The 12,264-nt window shown below is 37.1% G+C and overlaps 1 protein-coding gene across 2 annotated transcripts in view; it reads right to left on the bottom strand.

The window, feature by feature from the left end:
* Tlk1 (tousled like kinase 1) overlaps positions 1-12,264 on the bottom strand; it is a 180,307-nt gene that overhangs the window by 27,794 nt on the left and 140,249 nt on the right. For both annotated transcript variants that reach the window (XM_004660356.2, XM_045146895.1), the window contains exons 9-12: positions 11,742-11,852; positions 11,508-11,644; positions 8,739-8,927; positions 2,449-2,515 (exon numbers count right to left, since the gene is read on the bottom strand). In XM_004660356.2, coding sequence (XP_004660413.1) covers positions 2,449-2,515; positions 8,739-8,927; positions 11,508-11,644; positions 11,742-11,852 — 504 coding nt within the window. The remainder of the gene's footprint in view (positions 1-2,448; positions 2,516-8,738; positions 8,928-11,507; positions 11,645-11,741; positions 11,853-12,264) is intronic.

The raw sequence follows: 12,264 nt of genomic DNA, 5'->3' as shown, positions 1-12,264 counted from the left end.
GAACCTCTCTCCCAAAATATTCCATGGTGGAGATAAAAATCAAGAAGTTATGTTGTAAGTCAGTTAAGATGAAGTAAGAAATCCAAGACTGCATAGCAAGTGCCTCTACTACAAGCTGAGTTGGATGCAGGAAAAGACTACGGAGACAACAGCCATTAGAAAGATGAGAAAATATGAAAACTGACATGGAGGTTATACTACATGGTGAGGTGTTCTCTAACAGCCTGCATGAACTAGATTTATAAGTGTACTTTAGAAAATAAAAGTATTTCATGTTTCATAGAGACCAAATATTTTCAAAGGACTAAGAAATCTTTAAACTCAACCAGCAACCAAAGCCAAAAGAAAACCCTCCTCTGAAGGCTTTTCACAAGTGTAGTTAGTATTTGTAACATAGTCAATTCTGACCTTATGCGCTATGAAACTTTGGATTTAATATAACAGATTTCCATAAAATAAGGCACACATGTAAGAATGCCATCATTAGGAAGAGGAATTTAAAAATTGCTATTATATGTGAACATTACCCTCCAGACAAAGCCACAATATCAACATAATTTAAATATACACTGAGAATTCCTCTAATACCAAAGGCCTGTAGAGAACGGATATGGTTAATTTCATATGGGGCATTAAACGTGCCTTCTTATGAATGCAAAATAGTTTAGATGAGTAGACAAATACTTTTGACTCATTTTGTACTAAAAATCCCCTTCCTTATCAGAGTTATATCACACGGTTCTATTATTGTTCTACTACATAGTTCCATCTGTTTTAGAAGAGACTGAAGTTGTACACTGTATCTCAAGGGGCAGGAAAGTAGTCAGTAATTACAATAGAACAGAAAGATTTCTTTTTTTTTTTTTTTTTTTTTTTTTTTTGGTGGAGGTTCTAAGGTAGGGGCTCCTCTAGCCCAAGCTGACCTGGAATTCACTATCGTAGTCTCAGGGTAGCCTTAAATTCACTGCAGCCTTCCTACCTCCGCCTCCCGAGTGCTAGAATTAAAGGCATGTTCCACCACGTCTGGCCAGAATGACATTTTAAAAAAAACAAAATGGCCAGGTGTGGTGGTACATGCCTTTAAACCCAGCATCTGGGAGGCAGAGGTAGAAGGATCACTATGAGTTCGAGGCCACCCTGAGACTACATAGTGAATTCCAGGCCAGCCTGGGCTAGAGTGAAACCCTACCTCAAAAAACCAAAATGAGCAAAATGAATCATTTCACAATTTATTGCTTATGTAATTTAGACCAAAGCTTTCTGACCAGTGGTGCAGGTACACAAGGCACAGTAAAGGGCACTGGGACAAATGTTTCCTCTAACAGTGGTATGGGGGCAATAATCTCAACAAGGATTAGTACTATGGCCCTACCCTAGCCTAACTCCAGGGAGACAACTTCACAGACATTATCTTCAATATATCAATTTAATTTTATCTATGTTAGCCTTTAAAAATTAAATAAACTGATAAGCAGAATAAATGGTTGGGTCAAACAAAAAGAAGTTCTACATCTGTTAATAACTTCACTTTTGGGGGGAGATAAGGGCCCTGTTTGAGGTAGGGGTCTCACTCTAGCTCAGGCTGACCTGAAATTCACTATGTAGTCTCAGGATGGCCTCAAACTCACAGCAATCCTCCTACCTCTGCCTCCCAAGTGCTGGGATTAAAGGCATACACTACCATAACTGGCCCAATAGCATCATTTTGAAGAAAAAAAAAACCTCTCTTATTACTAGCCTTCTAGAAATAGTCTTAATTTAGATAAAGACTAATAAAATGGATTAATGATAATTTCAGAGTTCACAAGTAAGTACAAATTGATACACTTTAAAGACACAGCAACAATTTTCCTAAATTATATCACTTTATATTATTACTAAAATTTTAGATGTTTTGAAATCTTTTTGTGTGCATGTTTTAATTAAAAAAATTTAAGCCAGGCATGGTGACACATACCTTTAATCCCAGCACTTTGGAGGCAGAGGTAGAAGGATTACTGTGAGTTTCTGGCCAGTTTGGGACTACATAATGAGTTCTAGGTCAGGATGAACTTCCAAAAAAAAAGCAAGTATTCAATAAATTAAATTTTTTGTTATTTAACATTGCTTCAATTGTTATTAAATGGACACAAGCAATACAGAATTTGATCATTTTAAAAAATGCAACATTTCATACCAAAATGGCATCTTAAACGAAGTAAAGCTCCTGTGGGTCTAGCTCCACTACAGACACAGCCCAGCATCACCTGGGTATTCTTCAGTTGGTACCAGGTAAAGGAATGTCCTTTTAGTATACCCAACATAAAAAATCCCTTCACCCCCCCATACTTTTTTTGTTTGAATTTCTAAATATGGGCTTTCTTTTATGTTTTGTCCCCAAAATAAGCTTGGAATAAATTCTCCACAGACTCTGCTAGCAGACTGAAATCCAGCATGTGCTTCACATACCTTTTTGAGATGTCCTAGTCTAAGCTTGAAGATTTCTTCCTGCTCGTGATACTCTGCCAAGGTTAACCTGCCAAAATAAAATTTTAATTTTACACTGAGTTAATGTTATTTCTTACTAAAAACTAACAAATTAGGATAAAGCCAACCAAGAAGAAATACTAAAATACTGACAATTTTCCACCCAAAAAAATATAAACCAAAAATCCCTTAAGATAATCTTCAAAATACAACTAACACTTATGGGCAGAGTAACTAAAATTCAAACTACCAGATGAGTACCATGTATCAAGTTAACAAGTAACATATAGAGCCTGGGTTGGGAAGATGGCTCAGCTGATAAAACACTTACTGTGCAAGCATGAAGGAATACCTGAGCATAATCCCCAGAACACATGTAAAGTGTGACACCATAGCAAACTATAATCTCAGAGTGTCTATGGTAAAATGGGAGGCAGAGCCAGGAGGTGCCCTGGAAGCTCACAGGTTGTTCAGCCTGGCCTGGCAAACTAGTGGGTGAGTAAGATTGTGCCTCGAACAGCTGGAAATAGAGGACACACCCAAAGCGGTCCTCATTTGCATGTGTCATACATACACATATCAAAAATGGTAGAGACAATTTCTCCTTACATTTTGGTTGGGGCTTAGCATCAGTAGTAGGAATTAAGAATATAGAAAAGTAAGTAATACAAAGAAAAGGAAGAGGGCAGTAAGATGATGACTATTATTTTCTCTGGTTCTTAGACAACCATAGGAAGACTGGGGAGTGTATTTGAGACATTGGTTATATCAAATGCAAAGATCCTTAGAACAGTCTTTCTAATATAAGAAAATGAGTCGAGGGGGTGGGACATCAGGCTACAGTCAAAGAGATCCTCAGTAGTGGCAGAGACAAGCAGGAGACTAGATCATGAAGGGACTTGCAGGCCAGGTAAAGAACATCAATTTCTACTCTCAGAGTAATGAGAACTGTATTTTAATACTATAAATCCCCCTCTGCACTCCAGTGCTGGGGATCAAACCCAGGACTTACATTCACAGAAGCTAAGCAATCGCTCCCACATTGGCTACATCCTTAATAAGCACATGACTAAATATGTAAAGTATTATGGTTATTTTATTAATTCCAAATATATAACCTTGAAAAATAACCAGTTTAATATATGTAGATACATGTGTTGTTGAGGGTACCTTGTAAAGCTCTTAATTCAGATGTGGTTTGAGTTCCTTGCCTACAGTAAGTATAAACTCTTATCATTTCTCTATAGATAGTTATTAATCAAATTGACTAATTGTAAAGAAAAAGCATTTAAAAGAAGCAAACCAAGAAATTCAGTTAGTATTCCACTAAAAACATTAAGGGTACAAGAACAAAACATTTAAAATTAAGTCTACATATTCTTAGAATAACACATTAACTAGCTACATATAACATAACAGCTACTGAGGCTGTTTCTAGCAAATTTAGAGAACTGATGTCTGCAGTGAGTGCGGGAGCACACTCCTATAATCATATTCCTATAATCTTTTTTGTTGTTGTTTGTTTTTGTTTTTGGAGGTAGGATTTCACTCTAGCCTAGGCTGATCTGGAGCTCACTATGTAGTCTCAGGGTGGCCTCGAACTCACAGTGATCTTTCTACCTCTGCCTCCCAAGTGCTGCAGGATTAAAGGCGTGTGCCACCACACCTGGCTCCACATTCCTATAATCTTAAATCTTAACACTTAGGAGGGCTGAGACCAGAGATCAGGAGTGCCGGACCAGCCCAGAGTTACACAATGAGATCTTGTCATAAAACAAAACAGCAGAATTAGCTGTTTCAATGTGCATCTAGATGGGGTGGGAGAAAAGGGGAAGGTGACAGTAGAAGCAAATGAGTTGAGGACAACACAATTAATATCCTAACTCCCTCAGTGCAGGAAAGCTAAAAGAATGGCCCACAGTAGACCAAAGGATGGGCTCATACTTTCATCAAATATGTAAGTCTCCTTCGGTTTATAGACAGGAACACACTGATGATTACTGAGTTATAGCTAAAAGAAATAATGAAGACCAAAGTTAATACACGATTTTCTAAGCAGGCTCCTACTACGAAGTTTGAACTACAAAGCTCCTCCATGTGTAGACAGCTGGAGTTTCTGCAATCTGAAGGGATGGATATTTTGTTTTCATTAGTTGTTAGGTATCTAATTTTCAAGGGTAGTGATTACTCCCATTAAAAAACTTACAAATCTCTCAAAAATACTAATGAAAGCTATAAATCCTCTTTCAGAGAGTTTTGCATATTAATAATTTAGGGTTTCACAGATGCCAGTTTAAAGGTTTCTATTCAAGGGTTTTATCTCACTGAGTGAAATGCGAACCCATAAAGAAAACTGAGTCGTTTCTCACATTTCTTTGCAGCTCCCTATTAAGAAGCATATAACATACTGTAGCTTTTGGAGAATTACGTTATCCATTTGCATTAACAAGAAATGTTTTTAAATAAATTAACAGTTTTGATAAAAGAAATTAGACAATCTTGTTTAAAGAAAAAGGATCTTATCATATGGAATGAAAAGAGAGAAACTGAGATAATGTTAACATTAATGGCTTCATTTATTATTTATTATCTTATCTTGGTTATTTATCTTGTTTGGTTCTGGGTCTTTTTTTTTTTTTTTTTTTTTTTGAGGTAGGTCCTAGGACTCACTATGCAACTTAAAATGACCTTGATTTCTGACCTGTTCTTCCCTCCACCTTCCCAGTGATGAGATTACAGGTATGAGCCATCATGCCATTTATGTGGTTCTGGGAACTGAAACCATGGCCTCAGGCAGGCTGGGCAGGCACTCTCACAACTGAGCTACAGCCCTGCCCCTATCAATTATTTTTATTATGTGTTTAAGATAATTTTAAAAAGATCCTCTCCAGCAAATCAGTTTTCAAGTTACTTAGCAAATCTTTTATTCACACATAAGATATAGCCCATCTTTTTCTATATAAACCCTATCTGTTATTAGACTAAATTATTAATAGTTTATTATGATCACATACTTCCAAGCATATTTTCTCAGGAGCATGCTAAGAGCTCCTAAACAAATTCTCCGGTAGGTTTACACAACATTTTTACACTAAAGGCAAAAAAAATAGCAACAACAACCCTGGCAAGACTTAAGTCTGGTAATTTTCCATAATGAATCTGCATGCATGAGAAAGAATCTTTAATTTTGAAGTGTTTTATAATAGTTTAGTGACATTGTGACAACAGTTATGAGAATAAGTGGTAGAAAGAGAAGAAAACAATGAACATACATTTTTAAAGAAATTGGATATTGTTTTAAAGACACTATTAGTGGTGGTTTGATTCAGGTGTCCCCAATAAACTTAGGTGTTCTGAATGCTAGGTTCCCAGCTGATAGATATTTGAGAATTAACATCTCCTGGAGGGAGTGGACTGTTGGGGACAGGCTTATGGGTGTTATAGCCAGTTTCCCCATGCCAGTGTTTGGCATACTCTCCTGTTGCTATTGTCCACATTATGTTGGTCAGGTAGTGATGTCCACCCTCTGCTCATGCCATCGTTTTCTCCTGCCATCGCAGAACTTCCCCTCAAGCCTGTAAGCCAAAATAAACCTCTTTTTCCCACAAACTGGTCTTGGTTGGGTGATTTCTACCAGCAATGCGAACCTGACTGCAACACTATTTCAAAAGAAAATGAATATGAATCCTCAGGGTTCAATGGCTTAAGCTATAGTAAATAGCCTTTTAAGAAGCACATAGCTTTTATTTATATAATTAGGAAACTTTTTCCTGAATACTGAACCATGAGCCATGCACTGAGGATCAGATTTTTAAATGGGACTATGTAAGATGTAGGAAATTTAAACTAGTCTTCCTCTGAAAAGCTCCAAACAATAAGGAATGCAGGAAATAGCCTCATCATTATAAAGGGTATTTATAAAGCAGACAACTAACATGGAATTTAATGGTGAAAAACTACAAGATTTCTCCCTAAGATGAGAAACAGGGCAATGATGATCACTTTCACCACTATTCAATACTGTATGAGAACCTGGGGAGATGGTTCAGCACCTAAAGGCACTTGCTTACAAATCTGCTAGCCCAGGTTCAATTCCCTCCATTCCTACTTATCATTTGCAGTGGCAAAAGAACCTAGTGTACACACATATATGCACACAAATAAAAATAAAAAAATATACTGTATTACCAGTGTGATTAGAGCAGTTAAGGAAAGAAAAATAAACAAAATTCACCCTAATTATAAAGGAAGAAATAATACTAACTGTATTCAAGACTTTACATGCAAAAATTCCAAGCCAGGTGTGGTGGGGCATGCCTTTAATGCCAGTACTAAGGAGGCAGAGTAAGAGGATTGCTGTATGAGACCAGCCTGGAACTACAGGGTTAGTTCCAGGTCAACCTGAGTTACAGTGAGACCCTACCTTAGAAAAACAAAAACAAGGCTGGAGAGATAGCTTAGCGGTTAAGCGCTTGCCCATGAAGCCTAAAGACCCCAGTTTGAGGCTCGGTTCCCCAGGTCCCACGTTAGCCAGATGCACAAGGGGGCGCACGCGTCTGGAGTTCGTTTGCAGAGGCTGGAAGCCCTGGTGCGCCCACTCTCTCTCTCCCTCTATCTGTCTTTCTCTCTGTGTCTCTTGCTCTCAAATAAATAAATAAATAATTTTAAAAAATGGTAACTTAAAAAAAAAAGAAAAACAAAAACACACAAAAATCCTCAGTTAAAAAAAAAGGCCTATTAGAGTTAATTCAACAAAGCTATAATCAAAGTACAGAAGTCAGTTGTTTATAATACCATAACTGAACATCATAAAGAATATTAATAAAACAATTCCATTTGCAGTAGCATCCAAATATATAGAATATCTAGGAATAAATTTAACCTAGTAGGTAAAAGACTTGCTTGCACAGAGATTTATAAAATATTGTTAAACAAATTTAAAAAGATGTAGCAAAAAGGAATCCTATGTTCATGGACTCAAAGATTTAATATTGCAAAAAGGATATTATTCCCCAAAGTAAGAAATTAAAGATTTACAATATGTGTTCCAATTATATTAGGAATTCTGCACATATGCCAAAGCCCATTTTTCATCAAATAGTGATTAAAAGAAGTATTTAGAAGATATATGAATAGTCCTGCAGCTAAAATCTGTGCTAAGAAGAAACTTCTAAGGCTTTTTATTCTTTATTTAAATTTGCATTTTTATAAGGATTTGATCAAATTGCTGTGTGTTATCAATTATTTCATTTGCCAGTCTAAGAACACATAACAATATTATTTCAGAGCTAATTTTAAGTCAACATATGCAACAAAATGGAATGCTAGAATCACACCTCCAACTCTGTATACTAATTAAAAAGTAAACAGAAAACTTGGCTGTGAGGATAAGTTACTGATGAGGTTAGACAGATCAAAAGTGGGTTTGTTTTTTGAGGTAGGGTCTCACTCTAGATCAGGCTGACCTGAAATACACTGTGTAATCTCAAGGTGGCCTCGAATTCACGGTGATCCTCCTAACTCTGACTCCTGAGTGCTGGGATTAAAGGCGTGCACCACCACATCTGGCTGTTTTATTTTTTTGACATAGGATCTCACCCTAGCCCAGCTAACCTGAAATTACTCTGTATTTAGGTCTTGAACTCATAGTGATCTTCCTCCCATCTACCTCTGCTGTTAGTACATACACACACACACCCCACCCCCCCTTCCTAAATTTTCTATAATAAGCACTTTTATTTTATAACCACTTAAAAAAATCTTTATCCTCTGAATTACAAAGAGTAACACAAAAAACTTAGAAAACAAAGCAAAATGGAAAACAATATCCTTAATGCCCAAAGAATTACTTTTTATTAAGTTAATTAATTTATAGGCAAAGAACTGCTACCCAGAACAGAGGGAGACAGAGAGCATGGGCACACCAGGGCCTCCAACCACAAGTGATCTCCAGATGCATGTGCAACTTTGTGCATTTGGCTTTACATGGGCACTGGGGAATTATGCCCAGGTCATTAGGCTCTATAGGCAAGCACCTTAACCTCTGAACCATCTTTCCAGCCCCAAGATCTACTTTTATAGGTTCAGAAAATAAATGACAGTTGTGTTACTTAAGGTAGAATTCAGACATTTATAAATTTTCAATACTGTCTTCCTTCCTGGCTATAGGATTTTTAAATTAACTATTAATTTAATTATAAGCAACAACACTATTAACTGTTATGTTTCACTACTAACAATTTAAAATAGGAAAATGTAAAATAAAGACTTACAGTTGTGGTAAATTTGGTCTAACAAAGGGATCATTTTCCGCTCCATTGACTGCTTTGTTTTTTCTTTGTTTTGGTTCAGAATTAGTAGAAGGTGCCTGAGAATTATTAGCTGTGGGAGGCTTGCGTTTGGCTAGAAGTTTCCTTTGCCTTTCAATATCTTCCCTTTGCTGATTCACCCATTCTTGTTGCCTATGTAAAAACAAATAAAACCATATTAATGTCCCTTTACTTTTCACAGTTAAAATATATGAAAAATGCACATTATAAAACATGAATAAATCATATTAACCCTTTTGGGTCCTAGTTTTGTGAAACATGTCTTCATCTTTCAGATGTTCTCCAAGCCCCAAATCACAGAACAGTGTGTGGCCACATAGAATCTTATGGTACCTTGGCCTCTACCATCTTTCTTTTTAACAAATACCATTCCCACAGACACTTCATCAGGTGGTCTTTGGCTACCCTACATCACGCCGTAAGAACAGAGACTATTTCTACTTTATAAATTCCTTATTTATTTATTTACTTACTTGAGACAGAGAGAGAGAGAGAGAGAGAGAGAGAGAGAGAATGGGCACACCAGGGCCTCCAACCACTACAAATGAACTCCAAATGCATGTGCCACCTGTGCATCTTGGCTTACGTGGGTCCTGGAGGAACTGAACCTGGTCCCTTGGCTTTGCAGGCAAGCGACTTAACTGCTAAGCCCTCCCGCCCCTATTTCTACTTTATATTCATTGCATCCTTAACACCTAGCAGGCTAACCAATGCATACAAGCATGCTAGGTATTTGTTAAATAAAGGAGCTAAAAACAAAAATCAAAACAAAACAAAAAACCCCACATAAGAACAGCATTATTTCTTTTAAGGAAAAAAACGGAAAAAGGTTTATGTACTCTGAAGAGAAACCAGAATATGAATAGCGTTATTTTCTAACTTATGTCTTGTTAAAAATATTTTTTTGAGCTGGGTATGGTGGCTCATGCCTTTAATCCCAGCACTTGGGAGGCAGAGGTAGGAGTACTGTGAGTTCAAGACCAGCCTAGGACTACAGAGTGAGTCCCAGGGCAACCTGGGCTAGAGTGAGAATCTACCTTGGGGGTGGGGAGGGGGAAGGAAAGGGCAAGAGAAGGAAAGGAAAAGGAAAAGGAAAGAATTTTTGGTATGTATAGTAGATATTTTGAAATGAAACAAAAATTGACTTTGGGGAGAATAAAGGACCGTTAAATGAATTAGATAGTAAGAAAATCATCACAGATTTGAAAAATAGGCAACAAATAAATATAAATTTATTAGCACTTCCTATTCAAGAATCTAGCACAATTTTACATAGAGTTTCCTAATTCTAAAAACTGTAACTTAGATCTCCAGCCACCTGGCTGGAAGAGGTATCACTGGGGGCGGATCCTGGAGTCTATCCCTGAAGTGTTAGTTGGGGCAGATCTGAATTCCAGCCTACAGGTTGAAGAGTGTTTGAGCTCTGCCTGGTATTCCCAGATGAGCTTGCTTTTGGTGGTGGTTTTTCTCTCCGTGTGGATCTGTGAAAGGGGGCCAGCTTTTTCTACCATTATGGAACTTCCCCGGATCTGTAAGCCTGAAATAAATCCCTTGGTCCATAAACTATGTCTTGTTTGGAGGTTCATCCAAGCAGTGTGGAGCTGACAACAGCCACCTTGTGGTAAATCCTGACAACCAGTGTTTGAACAGCAATGCTAACTGTATACCAACTGAAATAGGCTGTGCTGATACTTTTGCTTAGAAGACTGGCTCCTGGGAAGCTCATAGATGCTGGCATTCCTGCTTTATACATTTAGGTTTTTTTAAAAATATATTTTATTTATTTGAGAGACAGAAAAAGGGTGATGGGGAGAAAGAGAAAGGGCTTGCCAGGGCCTCTAGCCACTGCAAACAAACTCCAGATGCATGTGCTCCCTTGTGCATCTGGCTTATGTGGGTTCTGGAGAATCAAACTGGGACCCTTTGGCTTTGCAGGCAAATGCCTTAAATGCTAAACCATCTCTCTGAAGACCCCACATTTAGGTTTTTTAAACAAAATTTCCAACCAAAACCAAACCAGCAGCACCACAGGTCTTGGCTCCCTAACACGTAAACAGCCAACTTACCCTTACCTATCACTATGTGAACTCAAGAAAATGCAACAGCAATTCTTTATTTTTAAAGTTTCCCTTTGAAATTCTAAAACAACATGTCTGATTAGAGTACCAGAGTTGAGGCAAAAGACAGGCTTTCTTTCCCTACATATGAAGAGCATGCAATGGTGATGAATTTTAACTCTTAAGGACTGAGGAATAAGGAAAACGTAGAAAGATGGGCATGTGTCTGTAGTTCCAATACTCAGAAGGTTGACAGGAAGATTACTTAAGTCCAGAAATTCAAGCCTGGGAAATATAGCAAAGCCCATCTAAAATAAATAAATAAATATGATAAAAAGTAGAAAAAATCCCAAGACATATACAGACACACACACCCACTTTTCCAGAGAAAATAAAATTTCTAACAATTTTCAGCCCAAAAGACCACCAATAATGTTAAGGGGTCAAGTGTAGAAAAATACCCTGTATTTATAGGTAACTGCTAATCAAGCAAGAAGTCTGTTAAGTATTGCAACTGTAATATCTTCACATTCCTTTCACATGGATATTTTAGGATTTCAAATATTAAGGAGATGTTGAATACAACTATAAATTTATTATCTTCGAAGTAGTGAAAACACAACCACCAATCTTTTAAAATGTAACAACTACTAACTTCACAAGATTCTGAAATGCAAAACCATCTGTCCACTGTTCAGTAAATGAAGCGCCATGTCTAACTGTTGTAAAGTGCCCAAGGCGTAATCGATCTTGCATACTCTTCTCTCTGCTGGACAGTTTTTCTTGTGTACTCTGAAAAGAAAGGAAAGTCATCCTTCAGTTCTCTTCATCCAAATTTGAAAAGCATGGAAGGCAGAGGAGCCAGTGAAGGGAAAGGGGAAAAACTTACCTTTTCAATAAGAAGTTTCTTGCTCATTGATATGCACTTATTTAATCGTTCTTTGTATTTTTCAAGTAATTTTTGTTGATCATCTATCTGCCGTCTGAGATCACAGTTAGCCTACAATGTAAAAACAAAATGCAAAGGGTCTAGAATTTGTGTATGGGAAAAGCTTAGCAGTATTTCTAATGTTTTAAATAAATTATATAGATATGACTAATAAGATTAAATATGTTCTGGGCTGGAGGGATGGCTCAGCAGTTAAGGTGCTTGCCTGCAAAGCCTAACAAGCTGGGTTCTATCCCCCAGTATGTACATAAAGCCAGACACACAAAGTAACACTTGTATCTGGAGTTATTTTGCAGTGGCAGAAGGCCTAGGTATGCCCATTATCTTCCTCTCCCTCTCTCTCTTTGCTTGCAAATTAAAGAAAAAAATTCTTTGTAGATGAAATATATTTAAATAAAAATCAACTTACCATGAGGTTAGTAGCATTAAACATTAATTTAACTGTAGAAAAAGTATACAAATT

This window comes from Jaculus jaculus, chromosome 4 (genome assembly GCF_020740685.1).
Source record: "Jaculus jaculus isolate mJacJac1 chromosome 4, mJacJac1.mat.Y.cur, whole genome shotgun sequence".
NCBI lineage: Eukaryota > Metazoa > Chordata > Mammalia > Rodentia > Dipodidae > Jaculus > Jaculus jaculus.
The sequence above is the reverse complement of the archived record's forward strand: the minus strand, read 5'-3'. Positions and strand labels throughout refer to the sequence as shown.